The 24,036-nt window shown below is 43.3% G+C and overlaps 1 protein-coding gene across 1 annotated transcript in view; it reads left to right on the top strand.

Annotated features, from left to right (window-relative positions):
- Nucleotides 1-24,036, top strand: part of LOC122793396 (nesprin-1-like) — an 876,647-nt gene that overhangs the window by 768,159 nt on the left and 84,452 nt on the right. Inside the window, exon 39 of the mRNA XM_044061803.1 lies at nt 8,107-8,286. Coding sequence (XP_043917738.1) covers nt 8,107-8,286 — 180 coding nt within the window. The remainder of the gene's footprint in view (nt 1-8,106; nt 8,287-24,036) is intronic.

The raw sequence follows: 24,036 nt of genomic DNA, 5'->3' as shown, positions 1-24,036 counted from the left end.
CCTGTGAATCTCTACACTGCACAGCCAGAGTCGTAACCTATGAATCTGTACACTGCACACCTAGACTTCTAACCTATGAATTTGTACACTCCACAGCCAGAGTCATAACCTATGAATGTGTACGCTGCACAGCCAGAATCCTAACCTATGAATCTGTACACTGCACTGCCAGAATCCTAACCTCTGAATCTGTACACTGCACAGCCAGAGTCCTAACCTCTCAGTCTGTACACTGCACACCCAAAGTCATAACCTATGAATCTCTACACTGCACATCCAGAGTCCTAACCTTCGAATCTGTACACTGCACAGCCAGAGTCCTAACCTATGAATCTGTAGACTGCACAGCCAGAGTCCTAACCTATGAAACTGTACACAGTACAGCCAGAGTCCTAACCTATGAATCTGTACACTGCACAACCAGAGTCCTAACCTATGAATCTCTACACTGCACAGCCAGAGTCCTAACCTATGAATCTCTACACTGCACAGTCAGAGTCCTAACCTATGAATCTGTACACAGTACAGCCAGAGTCCTAACCTATGAATCTGTACACAGTACAGCCAGAGTCCTAACCTATGAGTCTGTACACTGCACAACCAGAGTCCTAACCTATGAATCTGTACACTGCACAGCCAGACTTCTAAACTATAAATCTGTACACTGCACAGCCAGAGTCCTAACCTATGAATCTGTACACAGTACAGCCAGAGTCCTAACCTATGAATCTGTACACTGCACAACCAGAGTCCTAACCTATGAATCTCTACACTGCACAGCCAGAGTTCCAACCTATGAATCTCTACAATGCACAGTCAGAGTCCTAACCTATGAATCTGTAGACTGCACAGAGTCCTAAACTATGAATCTGTAGAATGCACAGCCAAACTTCTAACCTTTGAATCAGTACACTGCACACCCAGAGTCCTAACCTATGAATCTCTACACTGCACAGCCAGAGTCTTAACCTATGAATCTGTAGACTGCACAGCCAGAGTCCTAACCTATGAATCTGTAGACTGCACAGCCAGAGTCCTAACCTATGAATCTGTACACTGCACAGCCAGACTTCTAACCTATGAATATGTACACTGCACACCCAGAGTCCTAACCTATGAATCTCTACACTGTACAGCCAGAGTCCTATCCTATGAATCTCTACACTGCACAGCCAGAGTCCTAACCTATGAATCTGTACACTGCACAGCCAGAGTCCTAACCTATGAATCTGTGCACTGCACAGCCAGAGTCCTAACCTTCAAATCTGTACACTGCACAGCCAGAGTCCTGACCTATGAATCTGTACACTGCGCAACCAGAGTCCTAACCTATGAATCTGTAGACTGCACAGCCAGAGTCCTAACCTATGAATCTGTTGACTGCACAGAGTCCTAACCTATGAATCTGTACACTGCACAGCCAGACTTCTAACCTCTGAATCTGTACACTGCACACCCAGAGTCCTAACCTCTGAATCTCTACACTGCACAGCCAGAGTCTTAACCTATGAATCTGTAGACTGCACAGCCAGAGTCCAAACCTATGAATCGGTAGACTGCACAGCCAGAGTCCTAACCTATGAATCTGTAGACTGCACAGAGTCCTAACCTATGAATCTGTACACTGCACAGCCAGACTTCTAACCTCTGAATCTGTACACTGCACACCCAGAGTCCTAACCTCTGAATCTCTACACTGCACAGCCAGAGTCTTAACCTATGAATCTGTAGACTGCACAGCCAGAGTCCTAACCTATGAATCGGTAGACTGCACAGCCAGAGTCCTAACCTATGAATCTGTACACTGCACAGCCAGACTTCTAACCTATGAATATGTACACTGCACACCCAGAGTCCTAACCTATGAATCTCTACACTGTACAGCCAGAGTCCTATCCTATGAATCTCTACACTGCACAGCCAGAGTCGTAACCTATGAATCTGTACACTGCACACATAGACTTCTAACCTATGAATTTGTACACTCCACAGCCAGAGTCATAACCTATGAATGTGTACACTGCACTGCCATAATCCTAACCTCTGAATCTGTACACTGCACAGCCAGAGTCCTAACCTCTCAGTCTGTACACTGCACACCCAAAGTCATAACCTATGAATCTCTACACTGCACAGCCAGAGTCCTAACCTTCGAATCTGTACACTGCACAGCCAGAGTCCTAACCTATGAATCTGTAGACTGCACAGCCAGAGTCCTAACCTATGAATCTGTACACAGTACAGCCAGAGTCCTAACCTATGAATCTGTACACTGCACACCCAGAGTCCTAACATCTGAATCTGTACACTGCACAGCCAGAGTCCTAACCTATGAATCTGTACACTGCACACCCAGAGTCCTAATATTTGAATCTGTACACTGCACAGAGTCCTAACCTATGAATCTGTACACTGCACAGCCAGAGTCCTAACCTATGAATCTGAACACTGCACAACCAGAGTCCTAACCTATGAATCTGTACACTGCACAGCCAGAGTCCTAACCTATGAATCTGTACACTGCACAGCCAGACTTCTAACCTATGAATCTGTACACTGCACTCCCAGAGTCCTAACCTATGAATCACTACACTGCACAGCCAGAGTCCTAACCTATGAATCTGTACACTGCACAGCCAGAGTCCTAACCTATGAATCTGTACACTGCGCAACCAGAGTCCTAACCTATGAATCTGTAGACTGCACAGCCAGAGTCCTAACCTATGAATATGTAGACTGCACATAGTCCTAACCTATGAATCTGTAGACTGCACAGCCAGGCTTCTAACCTTTGAATCTGTACACTGCACACCCAGAGTCCTAACCTATGAATCTCTACACTGCACAGCCAGAGTCTTAACCTATGAATCTGTAGACTGCACAGCCAGAGTCCTAGCCTATGAATCTGTAGACTGCACAGCCAGAGTCCTAACCTATGAATCTGTAGACTGCACAGCCAGACTTCTAACCTATGAATATGTACACTGCACACCCAGAGTCCTAACCTATGAATCTCTACACTGTACAGCCAGAGTCCTATCCTATGAATCTCTGCACTGCACAGCCAGAGTCCTAACCTATGAATCTGTACACTGCACAGCCAGAGTCCTAACCTATGAATCTGTACACTGCACAGCCAGAGTCCTAACCTATGAATCTGTACACTGCACAGCCAGAGTCCTAACCTTCGAATCTGTACACTGCACAGCCAGAGTCCTAACCTATGAATCTGTACACTGTGCAACCAGAGTCCTAACCTATGAATCTGTAGACTGCACAGCCAGAGTCCTAACCTATGAATCTGTAGACTGCACAGAGTCCTAACCTATGAATCTGTACACTGCACAGCCAGACTTCTAACCTCTGAATCTGTACACTGCACACCCAGAGTCCTAACCTATGAATCTCTACACTGCACAGCCAGAGTCTTAACCTATGAATCTGTAGACTGCACAGCCAGTGTCCTAACCTATGAATCTGTAGACTGCACAGCCAGAGTCCTAACCTATGAATCTGTACACTGCACAGCCAGACTTCTAACCTATGAATCTGTACACTGCACAGCCAGAGTCCTAACCTATGAATCTGTACACTGCACAGCCAGAGTCCTAACCTATGAATCTGTACACTGCACAGCCAGAGTCCTAACTTTCGAATCTGTACACTGCACAGCCAGAGTCCTAACCTATGAATCTGTAGACTGCACAGCCAGAGTCCTAACCTATGAATCTGTACACTGCGCAACCAGAGTCCTAACCTATGAATCTGTAGACTGCACAGCCAGAGTCCTAACCTATGAATCTGTAGACTGCACAGAATCCTAACCTATGAATCTGTACACTGCACAGCCAGACTTCTAACCTCTGAATCTGTACACTGCACACCCAGAGTCCTAACCTATGAATCTCTACACTGCACAGCCAGAGTCTTAACCTATGAATCTGTAGACTGCACAGCCAGAGTCCTAACCTATGAATCTGTAGACTGCACAGCCAGAGTCCTAACCTATGAATCTGTACACTGCACAGCCGGACTTCTAACCTATGAATATGTACACTGCACACCCAGAGTCCTAACCTATGAATCTCTACACTGTATAGCCAGAGTCCTATCCTATGAATCTCTACACTGCACAGCCAGAGTCCTAACCTATGAATCTCTACACTGCACAGCCAGAGTCCTAACCTATGGATCTGTACACTGCACAGCCAGAGTCGTAACCTATGAATCTGTACACTGCACACCTAGACTTCTATCCTATGAATTTGTACACTCCACAGCCAGAGTCATAACCTATGAATGTGTACGCTGCACAGCCAGAATCCTAACCTATGAATCTGTACACTGCACTGCCAGAATCCTAACCTCTGAATCTGTACACTGCACAGCCAGAGTCCTAACCTCTCAGTCTGTACACTGCACACCCAAAGTCATATCCTATGAATCTCTACACTGCACACCCAGAGTCCTAACCTATGAATCTCTACACTGTATAGCCAGAGTCCTATCCTATGAATCTCTACACTGCACAGCCAGAGTCCTAACCTATGAATCTCTACACTGCACAGCCAGAGTCCTAACCTATGAATCTGTACACTGCACAGCCAGAGTCGTAACCTATGAATCTGTACACTGCACACCTAGACTTCTATCCTATGAATTTGTACACTCCACAGCCAGAGTCATAACCTATGAATGTGTACGCTGCACAGCCAGAATCCTAACCTATGAATCTGTACACTGCACTGCCAGAATCCTAACCTCTGAATCTGTACACTGCACAGCCAGAGTCCTAACCTCTCAGTCTGTACACTGCACACCCAAAGTCATATCCTATGAATCTCTACACTGCACAGCCAGAGTCCTAACCTATGAATCTGTACACTGCACAGCCAGAGTCCTAACCTATGAATCTGTACACTGCACAGCCAGAGTCCTAACCTCTCAGTCTGTACACTGCACAGCCAGAGTCATATCCTATGAATTTGTACACTGCACAGCCAGAGTCCTAACCTATGAATCTGTACACTGCACAGCCAGAGTCGTAACCCTATGAATCTGCACTGCACACACACCCTAGACTTCTATCCTATTGTACACTCCACACAGCCAGAGTCATAACCTATGAATGTGTATGCGGCTGCACAGCCAGAGTCCTAACCTATGAATCTGTACACTGCACAGCCAGAGTCCTAACCTATGAATCTGTACACTGCACAGCCAGAGTCCTAACCTCTCAGTCTGTACACTGCACACCCAAAGTCATATCCTATGAATCTCTACACTGCACACCCAGAGTCCTAACCTATGAATCTGTACACTGCACAGCCAGAGTCCTAACCTATGAATCTGTACACTGCACAGCCAGAGTCCTAACCTATGAATCTGTACACTGCACAGCTTCCATTCCTGTACTCTACTGTCCAGCTTACACACCAGTGCAGGATTTCTACAACAAAACTTCATTTAAACCTCTGCTTTCTCCTTTCCCTCTTGTGCACCCAACAGTTTTACAATGCAGTTGACTGTGCTTTCTTGCAATGCTTATTTCATAACCACCAAATTTAATTAATAGAAATTCTTCCTTTGCACATCCTCTTGACTCAGCATTTATTAAGGCATTTCACAAAAATGAGGAGGGAGTTCATGAATAGGAAGGCTGTCAAGAAGAAATGGTTTGCCACAAGCTGTCCCTCATGGTCTATTTCTTTCATCCTTTACAAGCTGCCCATACCTTACCTTCCTATCCAGGGAAACACTTGTTGCCTTATATCTTTTTTTCTAAACTACCTACAGTCGATGTCCCTCTAACCTCTTCTGGCATACATACTTCAGCATCATCACCACCTATTATTCATTTATTTTTGTTTTGTCCTTGCTAGTATCTCAGTGATTGAAGCTAATGCATTTACAGTACCAGCTCTTTCTCCTCATCAAAAACATTCACACTCACATAATAGAAGGTTCATTTCATTTCTTTGTGATTTCTTAACATCAAACTCTGTGCTCAACTGCATGCAAAAATTACCAACCCCACATCCAGCATACAAATGATGGATACCTCTGTGCTGTCCTTTCAGCAATGCTCAGACTCACATGACAATCAAGAGTGTCTGGTAAAAGCCCTCTTCATGGAATAGAAGGATAAAGCCCTGACTACAGTGTAGGTGACCTGTATTTGATTAGTGGCTCTGGCTGCTGTATTAGGTAGCAGGAGATAATGGGAGCCAGCTCATCCATCCTGGGAGAAAGAGGTAGCCATTATGTGCTATTTGGTGTGAACTGATAGAACATGATCCAATGAGCACACACTGCCCATGTGCATGCATGTAAGCTTAGTCAGTAGGTGGAGGCATGTTTCTTGCAGCTGGCATTATGGAATTGGAGCTCAGTGAGCCACCCGCAAGGGAAATGGATGCTACAACAGGGGAGGTTAGGCCACCACCTGGACCAGTAAGCTAGTATTCTCCCTACTACATAACTGTCACTGTGGGGGTGGGGGGATGAATGGGCTAATGAGGCACCCAGGACAGCACAAATGGGTGGTAGGACTGTTGCTTATCCCAGTGATGCCTTGTTGCTGATCTCTATTGAAATAAATGTCTCAATTAAGTGAAGGTAGTCGGCTACTTGGGTAAAAAAAGTCTTCCTGGCATTAAAATCAAAGAAAAAGCAGGTAGACACCAAGACTTAATTATAGCAATTTCCTTTTGTCTCTATCAGAATATTTAGTTAGTTAGTTAGTTAGTTAGTTACTTAGTTAGTTCATTATTTTCTATTTGCTGACCGAGAAACTCTGGGTAAAATATCTCTTCGAACAATTTATTTATCAGCCTGGGGTGAAAAGCTCCACACAAGAATTATACAATGTTAATACATTATTACAAAGAGTAAAATACGCATAGTATAACTGCAGTACAGAGGCATGGGACTGGACAAATACTTTCAATAAAGTACACGAACATAATTCATATCCTACACTTTTCTGATGATCCTACATTGATATATGTTGGTAAACTAAAGTTACATTATAATATAGTACTAGATATTTGTGAGTAATAAATATCTACTTTATATCCAAATATCTTTCTCTTGCACTATGAACCTGTCACATAAATTATTATTGTTATTATTATCATTAATGTTTTTTCCCACGTTTGCTGTTGCTCCATCATGAGTGATCAAGTCTTGATCTTGTCACTCTGTGCTTGTACCACTTACAAAAACAGTTCAGCAGTTATGTTCTGCCACCTATTTGTATTATATAATGTTAACAACAAATTAGTCAGTTATACATCTGTTGTTTGTACTTCTGTATCACAAGAACCATATAGTTCCCTATAGCATAGCTACTGCTGGCAGCCTTCATGAAAAATCAGATGCTGTCCATCAACCCAAAGTTTTGTCTGATGTTATGCTTTAATGAAGGAAAGGCTTGTAAAATTCAAGCAATACCTTTTCTATCTTACATTACTAATGTGTGAGGAAAAATGTAGGCTGAGCCAGCAAGGCACTAGTTGCTTCCTGTACCATGTTTATTCCATTCCCAGAGCACTGCAGATCCCATCAGCTATCAGCATACAGGACCCAAGCTAATATTTTTTCTTTCCTTCCAACATACCAGCAGCAATTTGCTCCCTGTAGCACCCAAGAATGAATGAATGATTTATTTACTCCCTGCTTGTGTAGCCCAGTGTCAGAATGAGTCATGCTATTGTATTTTGTTCTACTTGTACTTTTTCCATAATCAAAAACAACAAAGCTCTCATAACAGCTATTTTGAAAAAAAAGTTTAACCCCTTGCTCTTTTCTGCAAGCTGTTTCCTGACCCCTTCTCAGTAATTTGGAATCTTATCACGTATTATCATTTTGATATAATTTTCTATGAGAACAACACATTACTGCGCTCCTCATTGCCATGATGAAGTGGAGAACACTCCCTTAGAATTTTACACTTCTGTACCATTGGGTAGAATCATTTATACCCACCAGCTATTTGCCTTACTGCGTGTTATGTTTTTTTGCAGAATTATATCAACTACAAAACCAAAACATTTTTATCACCACCAGTATGAGATTTTGCCACAATATATATTTTCTCTGCAGGCAAAGGGCATTTAATCTGCTGGAGAATGAACTGAGCCTCCATCAACATGAACGCCAGTGGCTGATGGATAAAGTAAAGCAGTTGTCCCAGAAGGATGTGACGTTAGCTGCTAAGTCTGCTAAGGAGATGAGTCTTTTAACAGACACCTGGGATGAAACCAAAAAACTGATTGATGAAAAGTAAGTGACATGAAAGCAAGCTTCAGGACTCTTGAGTACCTTGTATGGGTTGTATTATAGGTTCTGTTTCATTGATGGTATTAATGCAACAAGCCTTTTGACTGCTTTTTCCAGTCAATTTAAATGTGTTTACAGGTTCTGTATGTTCAGCAGACACTGATAATAGTGTTACAAATAAAAACAATGAAATGTCTGTATAGTTTTAGCATAAATTATCATAGTGATGCAAATAAAAAATAAATATTCAGGCAGTAGCTGATACAGTGCCAGGTACTGCAACTGTCGCTGAGTGAGAAAAGCACTCTTTTTCAAATGAGGCCATTGTAGAGAAGGTTCCTCCAAAATATGTCTTGGAGTTGATTAAGTAAGGGGATGCAAGGTATACAATCTCTTTTATTGCAGGAGATTTGCATCCCTCCATATGACTGTGGGATTCTAATTACATGTCAATTTCATTTTTTTTTTTTTGAATTCACATGGAACTGAAACTCCCAACATTCACTGTCATTACATGGAAGCAAATGTTCAGAAAATGTCTTTGCAGATTAGCATAATACTTCAGATAAAAATAAAATCTACTTAAGGAGTGGTACATATATAATATTATTGCATTGTTCTCTTATGACATGTGAGTTCAATATGGAATAAAACTGACAGTATTATAGTGGCATTATTGTTATAATTAATTCTTTTATGCTGCCTCCAAAGATCATCTTATGGAATGTGATGAACCTCCTGAACACTTTCTCGTGCCATATTTTCTGGTTCACCCCAACATGTGATAAATAGAGTTCCATCTTCTGCAAACAGTAGGACTAGTGCTAGCAGGCATTATGGTTGGTAACCATTTAAAATCTCATGAACTGCATTGTTGAATCCCAAGATGTGCCAGACTTAAATATACCAAGTGCAAGATGGCCATGTCTCTGAATATTCCCCTTTTTCCGAGGTATAGCAATCGTGTAGTTGGTAAATATAAGTTTGAGGAGTGTGGGGAGCTCGCTGTCCCACATTGGGGGTGTGTGCAAGGGGCTTGTTTGACCTGTGGTCACTGGTCTTGACCCCTTTGACATCAATACTGATGTTAGGGTTAATGTCTGGAAAAGAGTAGTGTCCAGTATTTGCTGTTCTCTGTTTTAGTCTTTTTTTCACAGAGTCCCAAGACTCAGCAAACCTAGTCTCAAGATTTCAATAGGGATCCATTAGGATTGCTGTGAGGTATAACATTTTTAAGCTGCAGACTTCCTTCCCCATTTCATAGGTTCATAGGTAGATACTAGGCTATCTGCCCTAGGGCATTTATAAGCCTAGCCAGAGTGTATTTGGCTTCCGCCTCCCTATTAGATTAGCCTACTGTGCCTCTGTAAAGTAGGTCACAGAAGGTACCCTTTTAAGATTAGTTTACTGTGCCTCTGTCTAGCAGGGACACAGAAGAGATCCCAGGGATGAATTTGCGATTTCCCATCCACGCGTCCAGATTTCGCTTGAAGAGGGTCAGCGAGGGGCTATGTCTAACATGGATTGGGATTCTATTCCAGAGTGAGGGAAGCCTCTGGGAAATGAATCTGTCCCCCCAGCATGTCCTATTTATTTTTGTGCTGAGGTTTAGGTCCCTAGAGTGTGTAGCTCTAAGGGACTTGGATTTTTTGAGGTGGAGCATGTCCATTAATTCTGGGTTTGACATGGCTTTGTACGTCAGGCATAGATCGCCTCTGAGTAGGCGGTAAGCAACTGAGTAGAGCTGGAGTTTCTTTAGTCGAGCTGCATAGGACATCTGTTTGTAGCCCATGATCCTCTTGGTGAGGTACTTTTGGGGTCTCTCCAGTTGCTGCAGGTGTCGTGTAAGGTACATCCCAAAAGGGGCATTGTATTCAATTATGGGCCTGATGAGTGACGAGTAGAGGGGCACAATGACCTCTTTTGATCTAGATGCGAACCCTTTCGTGATAAGGTGGGCTATATAGAAGGTCTTTCTAACCACTTTGGCAACGTGATTATCAAAGGAGAGATTACTATCTACGTTGGTCCCCAAATCTCTAATTACTTCTTCCGTACTTAATGGATTACCACCTATGTATTAATTTGTGGGCACATTGTTTTTCCCAAAGGGGATGACTATGCACTTTTTAGCATTTAGCTTAAGGCCGTGGCTCTGGCACCAAGCATCCGTCTCTGTGAGACCCTTTTGGAGGATGCTTGTGTCAGCTGGAGATTCGATTATGGCCCCCAGTTTGCAGTCATCTGCGAACTTTGTCAGCCATAATCCCCCCGTGTTAGCCTGAACCTCAGAGAAGTATATACCGAGCAAGAGAGGTCCCAGAACTGAGCCCTGTGGGATGCCACTTGTAACTAGTTCGGATTCAGACATGGCACCTGTGATTCTGACCATGTGGGTTCTATCTCTGAGCCAGTTTGCATCCCATCTTGTGATATAGGGGTTGATATTTAAGCTGTTAATCTTATTTATGATGCCCGAGTGGGGTATCGTGTCAAAGGCCTTTGAGAGGTCCAGGTAGGCTGTGTGGGACTACCTTGCCCTCATCTATGGCTTTGGTAACTATTTCAAAAAAAATCAACTAGGTTTAAGAGACAAGATCTGCCCTTTACAAAGCCGAATTGGGTAGGGTCCAGTGTCTGGAGGCTCCCAATGTCTTTGTTTATGAGTTCCATGATAATACGCTCCATAGCTTTACAGACCAGACTAGTCAGGCTTATGGGGCGATAGTTTCCGGAGTCTGTTGTGGCACCACCTTTGTGGAGTGGGACCACTGTAGCTGTATGCCATTCTTTGGGTACATATCCTGTAGTAAGGCTAAGTTTGAACAGTGACTTAATGTGAGGGTTCAGTTCTTCTTAGAGCTCATGTAAGACACAGCCTGGGACACCGTCCGTTCCCATAGATGCTGTGTTTTTTGCTTTGGAGAGAGCAGCTTTCACCTGTGCATCTGTGATGTCAGGGAGGTTACATTCAGTTGGGATAGGCATTTGCTCCTTTGGGGGAAGGAGGAGAAGTTTGCGCTGAATCTGTCTGCCAGGATGTTGGCTATGTCTGTAGGTTCGGTATATTTTGTACCATTATGCAACAATTCAGAGCATATCTGGGAGTTTCCGCCCATGTTCCTGACATAACTAAAGAAGGCCTTGTGATTATCTTTAGTGTCTAGGGCAATTTTTCTTTCGAAGCTGGCCTTTGATGATTTTATGAGGGATCGAAGTTTCTTGCTAATACTGACCAGAGATGCCTTCCCTTTTTGGGATTTTGCTCTGTCATGTAGTAGCTTCCTCCTTCTGTTGTATAGCTTATTTATGGCCGGGGTCCACCAGACCGGTCTCCTGTTTTTGGAGGAGTGAGTCTTGGTTTTATGTGGGCTAGCATGATCCATGCATTCCTGCAGGTGCTTATAGAATGCATTTGTAAAGGATTCTGCGGATTGGGCTGTGTTATCCTCTGTCCCAGGGGCTTTGAAGGATTCCACCTCAGTCTTGAGAAGTGCAAAGTTGGCTTTTGAGAAATTCTTTACAGTGATTTCCTTGGCTGGGGGTGGGGACGAGATATGGATGTCCAGGGAAATTTGTTTATGGTCTGATCTTACCAATGAGGGGTTTACCTCTGGTGTGGAACATAGAGTCCCCATGTTGGTGATGACCAGGTCCAATATGTTGTTCCCTCTTGTGGGAGTAGTGACCAGTTGTTCCATTGCGTTAGAGTTTATAAATTCAAGAAACCGTTGGGCGAGGGTGTTTGGGCTTGAGTAGTTTTCCCAGTCAATGCTTGGGTAGTTGAAGTCACCCAATAACATAGTGTTTGGAGAGACCTTCATATTCTCCAGTGTTCTCAGGAATGCCAAGTGGGGTTCCTGTAATTGGGAGGGTGTTCTGTAGCAGGCTACAAACTGAAAGGCAGTTTTGCCCGCTGTTAGTTGCGCATGGATGGTTTCTGATGCTTTGTGCAGTGCCACTAACCTGGAGGTGTAGGTATCTTTGATGAATATAGATACTCCCCCTCCTTTTGTGCTTCGGTCCGAGTTTTGGGGCTGAAACGCATGGTATGAGTTATAACCTGGTAGTGCTGGGGTGCTCTCAGGAGCCTTGAACCAGGTTTCTGTTACTGCACAGACATCGATTTTCTCCATACTGAGAAGAGCTTCGAGTGCGTGCATCTTGAGGTTTAGACTTCTGGCATTGAGTAGCATTACCTTTAGTTTTTTTATCCTTGGGTTGTCTATGGAGGTGGGTTTGTCCTTTGAGCCTTGCCTAAAAAAGGCACTATGGGGATGGCAAGAGCCTTGGCCAGTATACGAAAGCCTAAGGGTGACAGGTGCAAGCCGTCCCTAGCGAAGCAACGTAGCTTGTCGAGCATGTCATCCCAGGCTGACAGACACTGGATCCCCTTTGAATGACACCAATACTTTAGCCAATTGTTGAAACTGATCATTTTGTCTTTATACTGTGGCATCATTCTTGGTGAGGGCAAGATGCTACTCAAGGCCAGGGTCATACCAGCCTGGGCTACATGGTCAGAGAGCTCCTCTATGTTTCTTTTCATGTAGTCCAGGGAGGTACGTCTCAGGTCATTCACACCAGCATGGACAATGATGGAGTCATACTTGTACTTGCTTTGGAGTGACCTGAGTGCTTGCGTTATGTGGTGGATCCTGGCACCCGACAGGCAGCTTACAGTGACCTTCTCCTTGTTCAGTCTGGTGAGCGGGACGTCAGTGTGCTGGACAATAGAGTCCCCTGTAACAAGTGTATTTGGTGTGTTGTTTGGCCTTAAGGGCTGTGACTGTGAGGCACACTGATTTTGTGAGATATGTGATTCATGGGTATTGTTGAGGGGTGGCTGTTGCTTGGATATCTGCTTAGGAGGTCTTTGCTGTTTAGGCAGATTTTTATTTAGAGCCTCCGAGTATGTTTTTGTGTGTTTATGTGTTGGGTATGCAGATGCAATAGGTCTGTGTGAGACTGGATTTGTGGTGTGGGTGGTTACCTTTTCCTCCTGACTGACTGTGCCAGTCTTGGGTTGAGAGAGCTCTGCCTCCAGTTTGGCTGTGTAACTGCATCTCTCACATGTATTAGAGTTTGTTGGAAGGAGGAGAGGGCTTTCTGTGTACATAAGGCAATTGTAACATTGCCTCAAAATTCCCAGATTCACCAGCTGGACTGGAGAGTAACCTTGAAAGTGACCCTTGGACATACCAGATTAGTATAGGGAACTGTTTTTACTGATCAGATTAGGGAAGGGAACTGATTTTTCACTTGATCAGGAAGGACCAATCGGGAGCCTAATACTTATGAGAAGTCAAGGAGGGTGTAGTGCTTTAGTTAGTTAGTGTTTCCTTATAAGAGCTGAGCAAGTGCAGGGCTTTAGAAAGAGAATAGAGTGATTACTTTGAGAGTTTGAACAGTTCTAAGGGAAAAAGTGAAGAGCAGACTTTGTGGAGCCTGGAATAGTTTAAACCTGTGGTGTTAAAACACCATGATGCCAGACCTCTCCAAATCTCCAATGTCATGTTCATAGTTTAGTTGTGAAAAAGGCCATAGGCTACTTATTGTCTTTTTCATAAGATGTCTTTGTGAGTAAAGCCTCTACAGGAGGTTTATTTGCCCTCTCTAGCATTGCAGTCTCTGTTATTCATGTGTCTCTGACCTTCTTTTCAGTTTTTCCTCCTAGATTTTTTCTCTCCCGTTTGGCTTAGGCCTACCCTCTTTGTACAGTGCTTTTGCTGATCAGTAGAAAAAAATCTATGGAATTAATAGGCTAGTCCTTTTACTTGCTGATCTTCCAGATTTAATTTTAAAGGTTAATCCCTTTGCCTTTATCTTTCTCCATTTTGAGGAATATGGTAACCATTTTCCCTTGCTACAGCATATTACTCATTTCAGAATAGTGTTTCTTTCAAAAAAAAAATCCGTCCCCAAAAGAAGCACTGTTCCTACTTGTAGTGCTTGGAGAAACATCACAACATGCCTTAGTTTGCTAAGAGTAGGGAATTCTGTAAAATGGCAATGAAAAGTGGGAAGAAGCAGTTGTGATTGTGTTTACTGTAGTAATACCCCCTAGAAAAATATTTTACTGAAGCTTTCACTTGTTTCTCTATTTCCTAAAAACAGCAAATTTCTGTTCCAGCATTGGGTGTACCACTCCTTACTGAAAAAGGCAAACCTCAGATTTTCTAAGCCCAAATCTTCTAGCCAAATATCTCCCCTTTTTAAATTTCCAACTATGGATGAGTTAGTATAGAAAATGTATGCAATGGTTTCAGACATATTAACTAAAATGATCAATGTATCTCCTTTGTTTCATCTAGTAAAACTGAAATATGTTTCTGACTCAAGGTCAGAGAAGAGTGCATCCCTGACCAGCAAACCTGAAGTTTACCTCTACCCTGAATTGCTGCCCCCCAGCAGCACCTGGAATAGATTATTACAAGTTGGCAGAGGCACTTTTGATGGCTCAGAGAGGGATGGAGAATCTTTGACAGTTTTTTTTGGCTTTGCCTAAGATATTTTACTTTACAGTGTCACTGTTTGTAGTGCTGGACCTGGGGTTGCTGACCTTTGACCCTTGGGCATCAGTACTGATGTTTGGATTAATGTCATTATGTACCCTTGCATTGTCAGTCCTGACACTGTATGGGTTGGTGGTAACTTTTCTGACACCATTTGTTACTTCAACGTTTATGTTGTAAGCGTTGTTTTTAAAGACATTAGTGATTGTCTCAGAGCCACTGCTGGAGACCAAACCCAAAGCTTTTAGTACCATGTCTGTAGGTATCAAGTCAGCTCTAAAAGTTGATGTCTCTCCCGTTACAGCAAGCGTTTTTAAAGTAGTTCCAATTTATGCTGTATCAACCCGCAGTACTAGCTTCATTTTAAGGTTGGAGAAGCCTCATAATAAGCCCTAAGGCCTACAGTGTGTTATACAGGAGGTTAAAGAAACTTCATTACTTCTGCAGCTTCCTGCAGTTATGATGACTGCAACAAAAATATCTGGCCCTCCTATTCAGACCCCCCAGTGAAGTCTAAGAATTCTATGTGCAAGAGAAAACACTCCTCTGAAGTGTCCCATGACAGACATTCATGATGAAGAAGATGCTGACTCATCTGGATTCCCCAAATTACCTCAGTTTTAAATATTTTGAAATTATGTGTCAGAGGAGTGGATGGCCCACTGATAATCCACAGACTGCTGAAGGCATGTAATCTCCTTAGCAATCCTTCTGGGTAGTTTCAGTGTTGGTGAATGTTCTAAAAGTTGCCATCAAGGTGGCTTGGAAGAAACCCAATATATTGTCTCCTCTTCAACAGTTCTATCTTTGAGGGACTTGTGGACAGTAAGAAAGCAATCTCATACCCCAGACAATCCTGTGGATAATGCTACACTCAGGGACCTATGGCTCCTGCTTGCCATTTTGTCCCTGTATTTGAGGAGTGAGAATGGAATCTGCATTCTGAGTATTAAGTCAGATATTTAAAGGGTGGGCAAGGGACTCCACCAAGGGTGTGTCTTGTCTCCCCTCCTGTTTGTGATTTTCTCAGGCAGGACATCAAGTTACAGCCATGGTTTGGAGAGTATTCAGTTTTGGTGTGTGAGAACTGCATCTTTGTTGTTTGGAAATGATGCCCATTTAGCTTGTGATCCCCAGATGGCACTTGAGTGATTTACTAGTGAGTGTGAAGCACCTGTGACGAAAGTCATCACCTGCAAATTAGATCTTATGATTCTCTCTCAGTATAGAATAGGCTGTTCTGTTGATAGGATAGGGGAGCTGCTCTCTCAGGTGGAGTTTAAGTATCATGCAGTCTTGTTCATGATTTTGGGTAGAGGGGTTTATGAGACTGATCAGTGGACTGGTACAATGGCAGCAGTACTGAATGTGTTATACTAGAAAGTGGTAGGTAAAGCAAGCTGAGTCAAAACTCTGTTTAATACTATGTTTACCCACCCAACTTCACCTATGGTTGTGAGGTTTTGGTAGTGACTGAAAGGATAAGATCATGGATACAAGTAGAAATAAGGTCCTTTTCATGGATAGCTGGGCTCACTTCCCATGATGAAAAAAAAAACTAAGAAATCTATTTGGATATGGGAGTACAGCCATTGTTTCTCCCAGATGAGAGGAGTCACCTAAGGTGGATTTAGATATATTGTGAACATGCCTCTTGAGTGCTTCCCACAGGAGATGTACCAATTAGAGCCTACAGGGAGAAGACACAGGGCAGATCCAGGACATGATGGGAGGGTTCTATCTCTCAGTCTGTTTGGAAACACCAGGGGATCCCATAAGATGAGATGGAGACAGTTGCTGGAAATAGGGTAGTCTGGTCAATCCTATTAACAAAACTTGCTCCCACTGTGACTGTCACCAAGAAAAGCAGTTTTAATAAATGATAACTACCATAAACACAAAGGTTGTTTCTCACTGAATTTACTGCAGACTCAACATAGGAGTGCATGCTGTTTTTGATGATCTGAACTAGAAATGCATGTTGACAGCTAGTGTCTAAAGCGTATAGATGAGTTTATAATTAAGACCATAAAAGAAATGGAACAGCAGAAGTCAGTAACAAGTAGTGCATACAAGTTAATATTAGAATGTAAAAGGCAACAGAGTATAAAGATAAAAATAGTACATAGTGAATGTTTAGATAAAGATATTTCAGATGATCAGTGCAGAGAATTATGTTGTAATCCTATATATATATATATATATATATATATATATATATATATATATATATATACATATACACAACCAAATTGAGAAAAGTTATAATTTTTCCATGAAATGTTTGAGGAAATATGTCTATACCCTATGAAACTTGGAAAAAGTGTTTTCCTGGACATGAGGCATATGTTGGAAATGTGTTGGTTTAGAAATGAGCTTTTGGGAATGTATGGAATTACTTCAGAACAAAAGTCACTTGCAGAAAATTGCTAAGTGGTATACTTCCACTGAGTGACCTGCCAAACCTCTTGTATCAGAGGCACATGGGATATATGCAAATGATCCTTATGAACATCAGGTGTTTTAGCTAATTGTCGATTCTGAATGCCCATGACTTGTTTCATCATTTTGCGATTCTAAATGCCCATGACTTGTTTCGACGAGGTCATAACAAGGCCAAAATATGCATATTCACAGCTAGTGGGGTTTGGCTTTATTGGCCTGAAATTGTCCAGTGTGCTGTGCTGACAAGGTCATAACAAGGCCGAAATATGCATATCCACAGCTAGTGGGGTTTGGCTTTATTGGCCTGAAATTGTCCAGTAAAACAACAAACTATTTTTGTTTAATTATCAGTGTAAAATGAAACACAGGAAGAAGACTAGACAGTAGATTGTGGTATTGAATTTTCTTGCTTAGTGAATGCAAGCACAGATTGTATAATTATAAAATGTTTACATCACCAAGCAGTGCTGAAAGAACAAGTGCACTATCCATAGGAATTGCTCAATATGTCAAGTTGAAAATGTGTTATTAAAGTATTTACACTGCTTAGAAAAAAGCCTAGTGAAAGCAGCAAAATCATGCAAATATTATGGAGGGTTAACATCTCTGGACTACAGGTCAAAAGGTACAAGTGCCACGTCCATGTAGCCTAATGGTTAGAGTAACAGCCGTATGTGCTGTGGATGCAGGGTTTGAATACACAGGCAGGTTATTAAGCAGTTATTTGGGTGGGAGGTTGGCATAATGAATAAGGTGTTTACCTTACAAACACAAGGTGCAGGGTTTGATTCTCACGTGGGATAATTGGCTAGGCTTAAAATGGCCGACAAGGGAAGTTAGCCTAGTATGAACCTATGAACCATTTATGTAAAAGGAACAGAGGTAGAAATGAAATTGCTCTTGCTGTTAAGACAGTCTTGAAATTGCCTTCGACAAGGGATTACCTGCTAGTAGTTTGTGGCAGAATTGCACTTGTTAGTCTCTTCTACTGTGTTTTTAAGTTAGCAGGAATGGGTTTATTCATCTTGTGGCAGGAGGTGTTTGTTTTGTCTATCTGATTTGGGAAATATCTGGAAGGACTGATAGTGTAGGCATTTTATTGACCAGGGGGCTCATTAGTTTGTTTTCTGTGCTGCTATAAATTGTCCACATTTGCACGAGTTAGCAATGCCCTGGACAGTACCAAACACCTAGAAAGAACAGTTTATGAAACTGTACCCTGTAAAGCAGCAATATAGCACAAATACTTTGTGTGCCAACAAGCTTAGAGCAGCTAGTTGGGAATCAAGTGGTAATACCTACAGATTTAGTGTAATTCTGTATTGTGCAAACATTAACGTTAGTAGAATTTAGTACTGTTTAGCATAATCTGCTTCAGTAAAGGACCCTTAGTAGTCTGCGCCAACAAAGAACCCTTAATAGCCTTCTAACTCAGATGCAGTGCTCCCTTGTAGTTCACAAATTAAAGGACTAGACAGTATGGATGTGCAGTTTCCTAACTTCTCTGTAGCCAGCTTGGTAGATATGGGAATCTTGAGACAATGTGAAAATTGTCTCATGTTTACTGACAACCACATAATCCTTAAAGAAGCAGACACAGTATGCAAGAAGTACACTTACACAATGACATTGGAGGCTAAACTCTTACATAAAGGCACACATCAGGTTTTTGAAACCACACACAGAATATGCACTTCTGTGAAACTGTGCAGAATTGATATAGCAGAGCTATTTACCTGACTGTCTTGGATTCTATAGCCATCTGATATACCTAACTGAGATAAGTATTCATCTGATGTTGTCAATCTTCATCTATTCTTGACTTGTGGGTTTTGGTTCCGAGGACCAATCTGGCCATTATAAAGCTCACTTCAGCCCAAAAAATCTCTGGAGCTGTTAGTCTACCCATAATGCCCTTCTGCACATTACCCCAGATTCCGTTTGCCACACTTACAACAAGACGCATCAGGCAGCTCTTGTGTAGCTAAGTATATTTTTATATATTATTATTATCTTTTTCTGCTAAACTCTTTCCTATCCTTCAAATCTTGGTCTACACATTGCAAGTGTACTGTAATTTCCTATTACTGTTGTTAAATTCTCCCCTACCATTGTTGGTAGTCTTTCCCCTTTTTCTCTACCATTGGTAGTCTGTCTACCATCAGTGGTAAATGTTTCTGTCTTTCTCTGTCATGTGAGTGAAGATCTAATTTTCTTCCTTTCTTCTTTCTTTTTCTGCCTTCCTGTTTTGTTTTGTCAGGATCATAGCAGAGAAACCAAAAAGCTCCACTATGGGGTTTAAGCAGTGTGTAGAGTGTGGCAGAAAGATGCTAAACTTGGATAAGCATGAATCTTGTGTGTGTTGTTTGGGAGTTCCCCATTTGAGTATAGAATGTTCCATCTGTCAGGGTTCCAGTAATCAAACTCTGGTAGAAAGGAAAAATAAGTTGATTCTCAAAGGGCTCCTTAAAGCCCCTTTTGAAGAAGCCTTGTCCAAGGCCAACAAGTCACCTCCGGCCTCTGGATCTAAGTCCTGTCATTCAGTGCCGATGTCTCCATTGCCACTGGTCATCAAGAAACGTAAGCACACTTCTGAGGGTTCATCTTCAGCACAAAATGTTAAGGTTCTGAGACTCTAGGAGCAGACTAAATCTCCAGCACCGAAAACTTCAACTGTGCTTTCTACACTGGCTACGACAATTATTCCTACTATAATGACTATGGCTTTGACCTTTATCATGGCTCCAACATTGGTGCTGACTGCCACTCCCACCATTTAGGTGCCCATTTCACCCTCATTGCAGACAGTACTGAAATTAGTGTTATCCACAGAACCCATGTCTATCTATTCTCCATCCTTGGACCCGTTCTTTGGTCAGCTCCCCAGCCCATTCGTGGAGAGACCCATATTGCCTTTTGGTTTATCCATGCGCTCCACCAGAAGTCTTTCTAAGGTCAATATTGTTAGGTTGGTGGATCAGATCTTGGCAGCCTAGGGTCTTCTGTCCTCTTCTCAAGCCCCTCTCTCTTCTGATGCAGTGGGCTTTTCTATGTCCACCCCTACATATTCTCCTCCTCTAACCTCGACTCAGGCTTCAGAGTTTTCAACTTCAGCATCCCAGGTACTGATAGCTTCAGCTGCGACAACACTCCTGTCTTTGATGCTGAGTCTAGCCCTGGCTCCCTCAGTGCCTTCAGCATCATCAGGTCCCTGGGAACCGTGTCTTCACCATCAGGCCCGGGGGATTCAAGACGGCTCCAATTTTTTCTATGGAGCTGACCATGTCCCTTTTGGCTGCATCAGCAGTGGACCCTTCCTTGGTTCCAGTCTGTCAGGTGGGACTCTCAGGGCAGGGTGTTACCCCAGTTTCTAGTTTGTTTGTCTGTCTCAGTTCTGGGCTCCCATCCTTCCTCAGGGAGTCCTGCCGTTCAGGCTATGGAAAGGACTTTAGCCACTGCTTTTGTCTCAGGTGGCTCCTGGGTTATTGGAGTCTTCCCCTGTGACCCCAGGTTCTTCATTCAGCCAACAACCTCTACCCCTAGACAGCATGCACCACGGTCGCAAGACTTGCCTTCTAAAGGCGCTCCCTCTTCTGAGTCCTCCTCCAATGTCCTCACTGAAGAGCCCCCCTCGAAAGAGGTTGTGTAAGAGGAAACACCTTGATTCTCCTGAAGAATCCATCACAGAGGACAGGGATTTCGATGAAGGGGAGGGTTCCCCACAGTCACCCCCGGAAGACATCTCCTTTGGAGACAATGTGAAGATCCTAACACAGAGGGGTGATTGGAAGTCCAAAAACCCATCTTCAGAGAAATCTGTGTACTTGCAGGACTTTGGTGCTCGCTCGTCTACCACCTGGGTGACCCCACCCACTGACAATTTGATTAAACTAATTGCTCAGCTGGCTTGGAAGGGTCCTGATGCTGTGGAACCAGTTCCCCAGAGACCTGACAATATCCTTACTGCTCCAAAAGACCAACCACATTGGGCTAAGAGCTTGGTAGTAGATGCCATGATGGTAGTGACAGCCACAAAAAAAAAGAACTAGCTGAGGAAAGTCCTACTGTCCATCCTCCAAACTGGGAGTTCAGGGTGATGGGCAGATTTGGGAAGTGGGTCTATGCATCATCAACCTTCTGTATCAGGTCCTTGAACATTTTGGCACATTTCACAGGGTTCCAAAGGGATCTGGTCAAGGAGCAGTCAGATACCCTGGTGGGAGCTGTGGCTGAGGGGGTCCAGGAAAATGTGGCCTCCCAACTAGCTACTCTGGGGTCTATTTTGAACTCGTCCAATAGGCTCATTGCACATGCAACTGAAGGTGCGACCTGGTCAGCAGCTTCATGCGTTGCAATTTGGAGACACACTTGGCTTCGCCTGTGTGAGTTTGCAGACCCATTCAAGTCTACCTTTGTCAATGCCCCCTTTGACGAATCCTCCTTGTTTGGTCCCAAAGTAAAGAAAACTCTGTCCAGGTGTGAAAAGGATGGAAAGATTTTGTCTGCTGTGGGCATATCTTTTTCCACTCCTCAATGATCCTATTCCAGGAATTAAAGGAGTGGTAAAATGTGGTGCAAGAAATCCAAAAAGCCTTTCCAGGGCACAAGTGGCTCGGACTTCCCTGGAGGCAGACGGAGAAATTATAGTGGAAGATATCGTCCCAGAGGCAGGGGTGGTCTGCAGAATTAGGGTTTCAGGAATTCATTCTCTGGCCAACCGTATCAGCACTCCTGAAGGGGGACCTGATTGCTTACCTCTGGAAGCAGTTGGGGGAAGATTTTCCTTGCACCCAAATGCCTGGCGAGACATAACCACTGATTCCTGGGAGCTAAGGATCATTTCCAGAGGTTATCTAATTCCCTTCAACCTTTACCCATGATCCCCATGAAGACTCCGTGACATTCCACCCAGTCAGAGAGTTCAAGCAGAAATAGAAATACAAAAGCTGCTAGAAAAAAAGAGTCATCCAAGAAGTCCCACCAGACCAACTAAGATCTGTTTTTTACTCAAGATTTTTTTTAGTGTCAAAGAAAACCGGGGACTGGAGGCCAGTTTTGGATCTCAGTATTCTGAACAAGTTCATCCAACAAGCAAAATTCCAGATGGTCATGGTTCAGTCAATTCTCCCTTTCTTAGAGAAAGATGATTGGATGTGCTCTATCAACTTTCAAGACACGTATTACCACATAAAGGTTCTTTGCTTCCAAATAGGAGCCAGTCATTTCCAATTCAGATTGCTGCCCTTTGGTCTCACCGCAGCCCCCAGGTAGTTCATCAAATGTATGGCAGCAGTCACAGCATATCTGAGGCTGCTTGGATTCCGGGTGTTTCCTTACTTAGACAACTGGCTCCTGACCACTCCCACCAGGCATCTACTTCTTCAAACTATGGACTACATTCTGAAACTAGCCCTTCAATTAAGCATAACGGTCAGTCCTGCAAAGTCCCAGCTAACACCTTCTCAGGATATGGAATTTGTTGGAGCTCAATTCAGCACTATCTCATGCATAGCATTGCTGCACTACACAAGATACAGAAAACTCAGTCTCAAGTCCTCCCTCTTCATTGCTCAAACAAAATTTCTGCTTATCTGATTCTGCAGGCTTTGGGTTCCATGGCAGCAGCGATCCCATTGGTTCCAGTGGCAAGATTTCACATGAGACTTCTCCAGTGGTTACTTGCAAACCAATGGACTATTCTAACTCACCCCATGAACCATTTAGTTTCACATCCAGTCAATGCAAGAACAACCTATCCTGGTGGATGCACTCAGAGGAGAATCTTCTAGGCTGCCCCTTTGTTCCTCCTCAGCCCAAGGCCATAGAGACCACAGATGCTTCCCAGATGGAGTGGGGGGGGGGCATTATCTTGGGAAGACAGTCCAAGGCACTTGGTCCCCCTCTGAGGCCAATTTGCATATCAATGTTCTGGAGTTAGGAGTAGTGCTTCTGGTGTTGCAAACATTTCCGTCTGCCTTACCTCAAGGGACAATAGCTATACAGTTGGACAACATGTCGGTAGTCTGGTAAATCAACAAACGGGGAGAACCAACTCCTACTCACCGTGTTGAGAAGCCCTTCGAGTATGGCAATGGACTATAACTTCCAACCGCTTTTCTGATAGCAACTTACATCCCAGGAAGTTCCAACATGATTGCGGACAAGCTAAGCAGGTGTATCCTCATGCCTCATGCGTGGTCTCTGAACCCCAGAGTAGAGAAGAAGATCTTTCTTTACTGGGGCCAGCCTTGCTGCAACCTGTTTGCCTCACCCATGAACAACAAGTGCAGAAGCTACTTTGCCCTAATTCTCCCTCAAGGGAAGTCCACCAGGGACGCTGTTCTCCATGATTGGCCCCCGGTTCTCCTTTATGCCTTTCCCCCCTTCCCTCTGATCCCTCTTTTTTTCAACAAAGCAGCTCAATTGAGAAGCAAAGTGATCATCGTTGCTCCCTACTGACCTCAACAGATATGGTTTCCCTTTTTCTGGCCTCATCTTCTACACCGTCCTTGGATTCTGGACCCAGATACTAATACGTCCCAATCTTCAGTCTCTCAAGCTGATGGCTTGGTTTCTCCAATTCTGGTAGTCACCAGGCATAATGGTATTCCTTCCCCTGTGCGATACATTTTGATGGCATCCCATAGACCATCCACTAGGTGTCTCTACCTTAGTAAATGTAAGAGATTTTCTATTTGGACCTTTGACAATGGTCTAGACCCTTTTCAGTGCCAGTAGAAAAAAGTCTGGAGTTTCTAACCGCCATCTTTAGTAAAGGAGCTTCTATTCTACT

This window comes from Protopterus annectens, chromosome 1.part0 (genome assembly GCF_019279795.1).
Source record: "Protopterus annectens isolate FY-2018-M chromosome 1.part0, PAN1.0, whole genome shotgun sequence".
NCBI classification, from domain to species: Eukaryota; Metazoa; Chordata; order Ceratodontiformes; family Protopteridae; genus Protopterus; species Protopterus annectens.
Note: the sequence above shows the minus strand (reverse complement) of the source record. Positions and strands in the feature narration are given on the sequence as shown.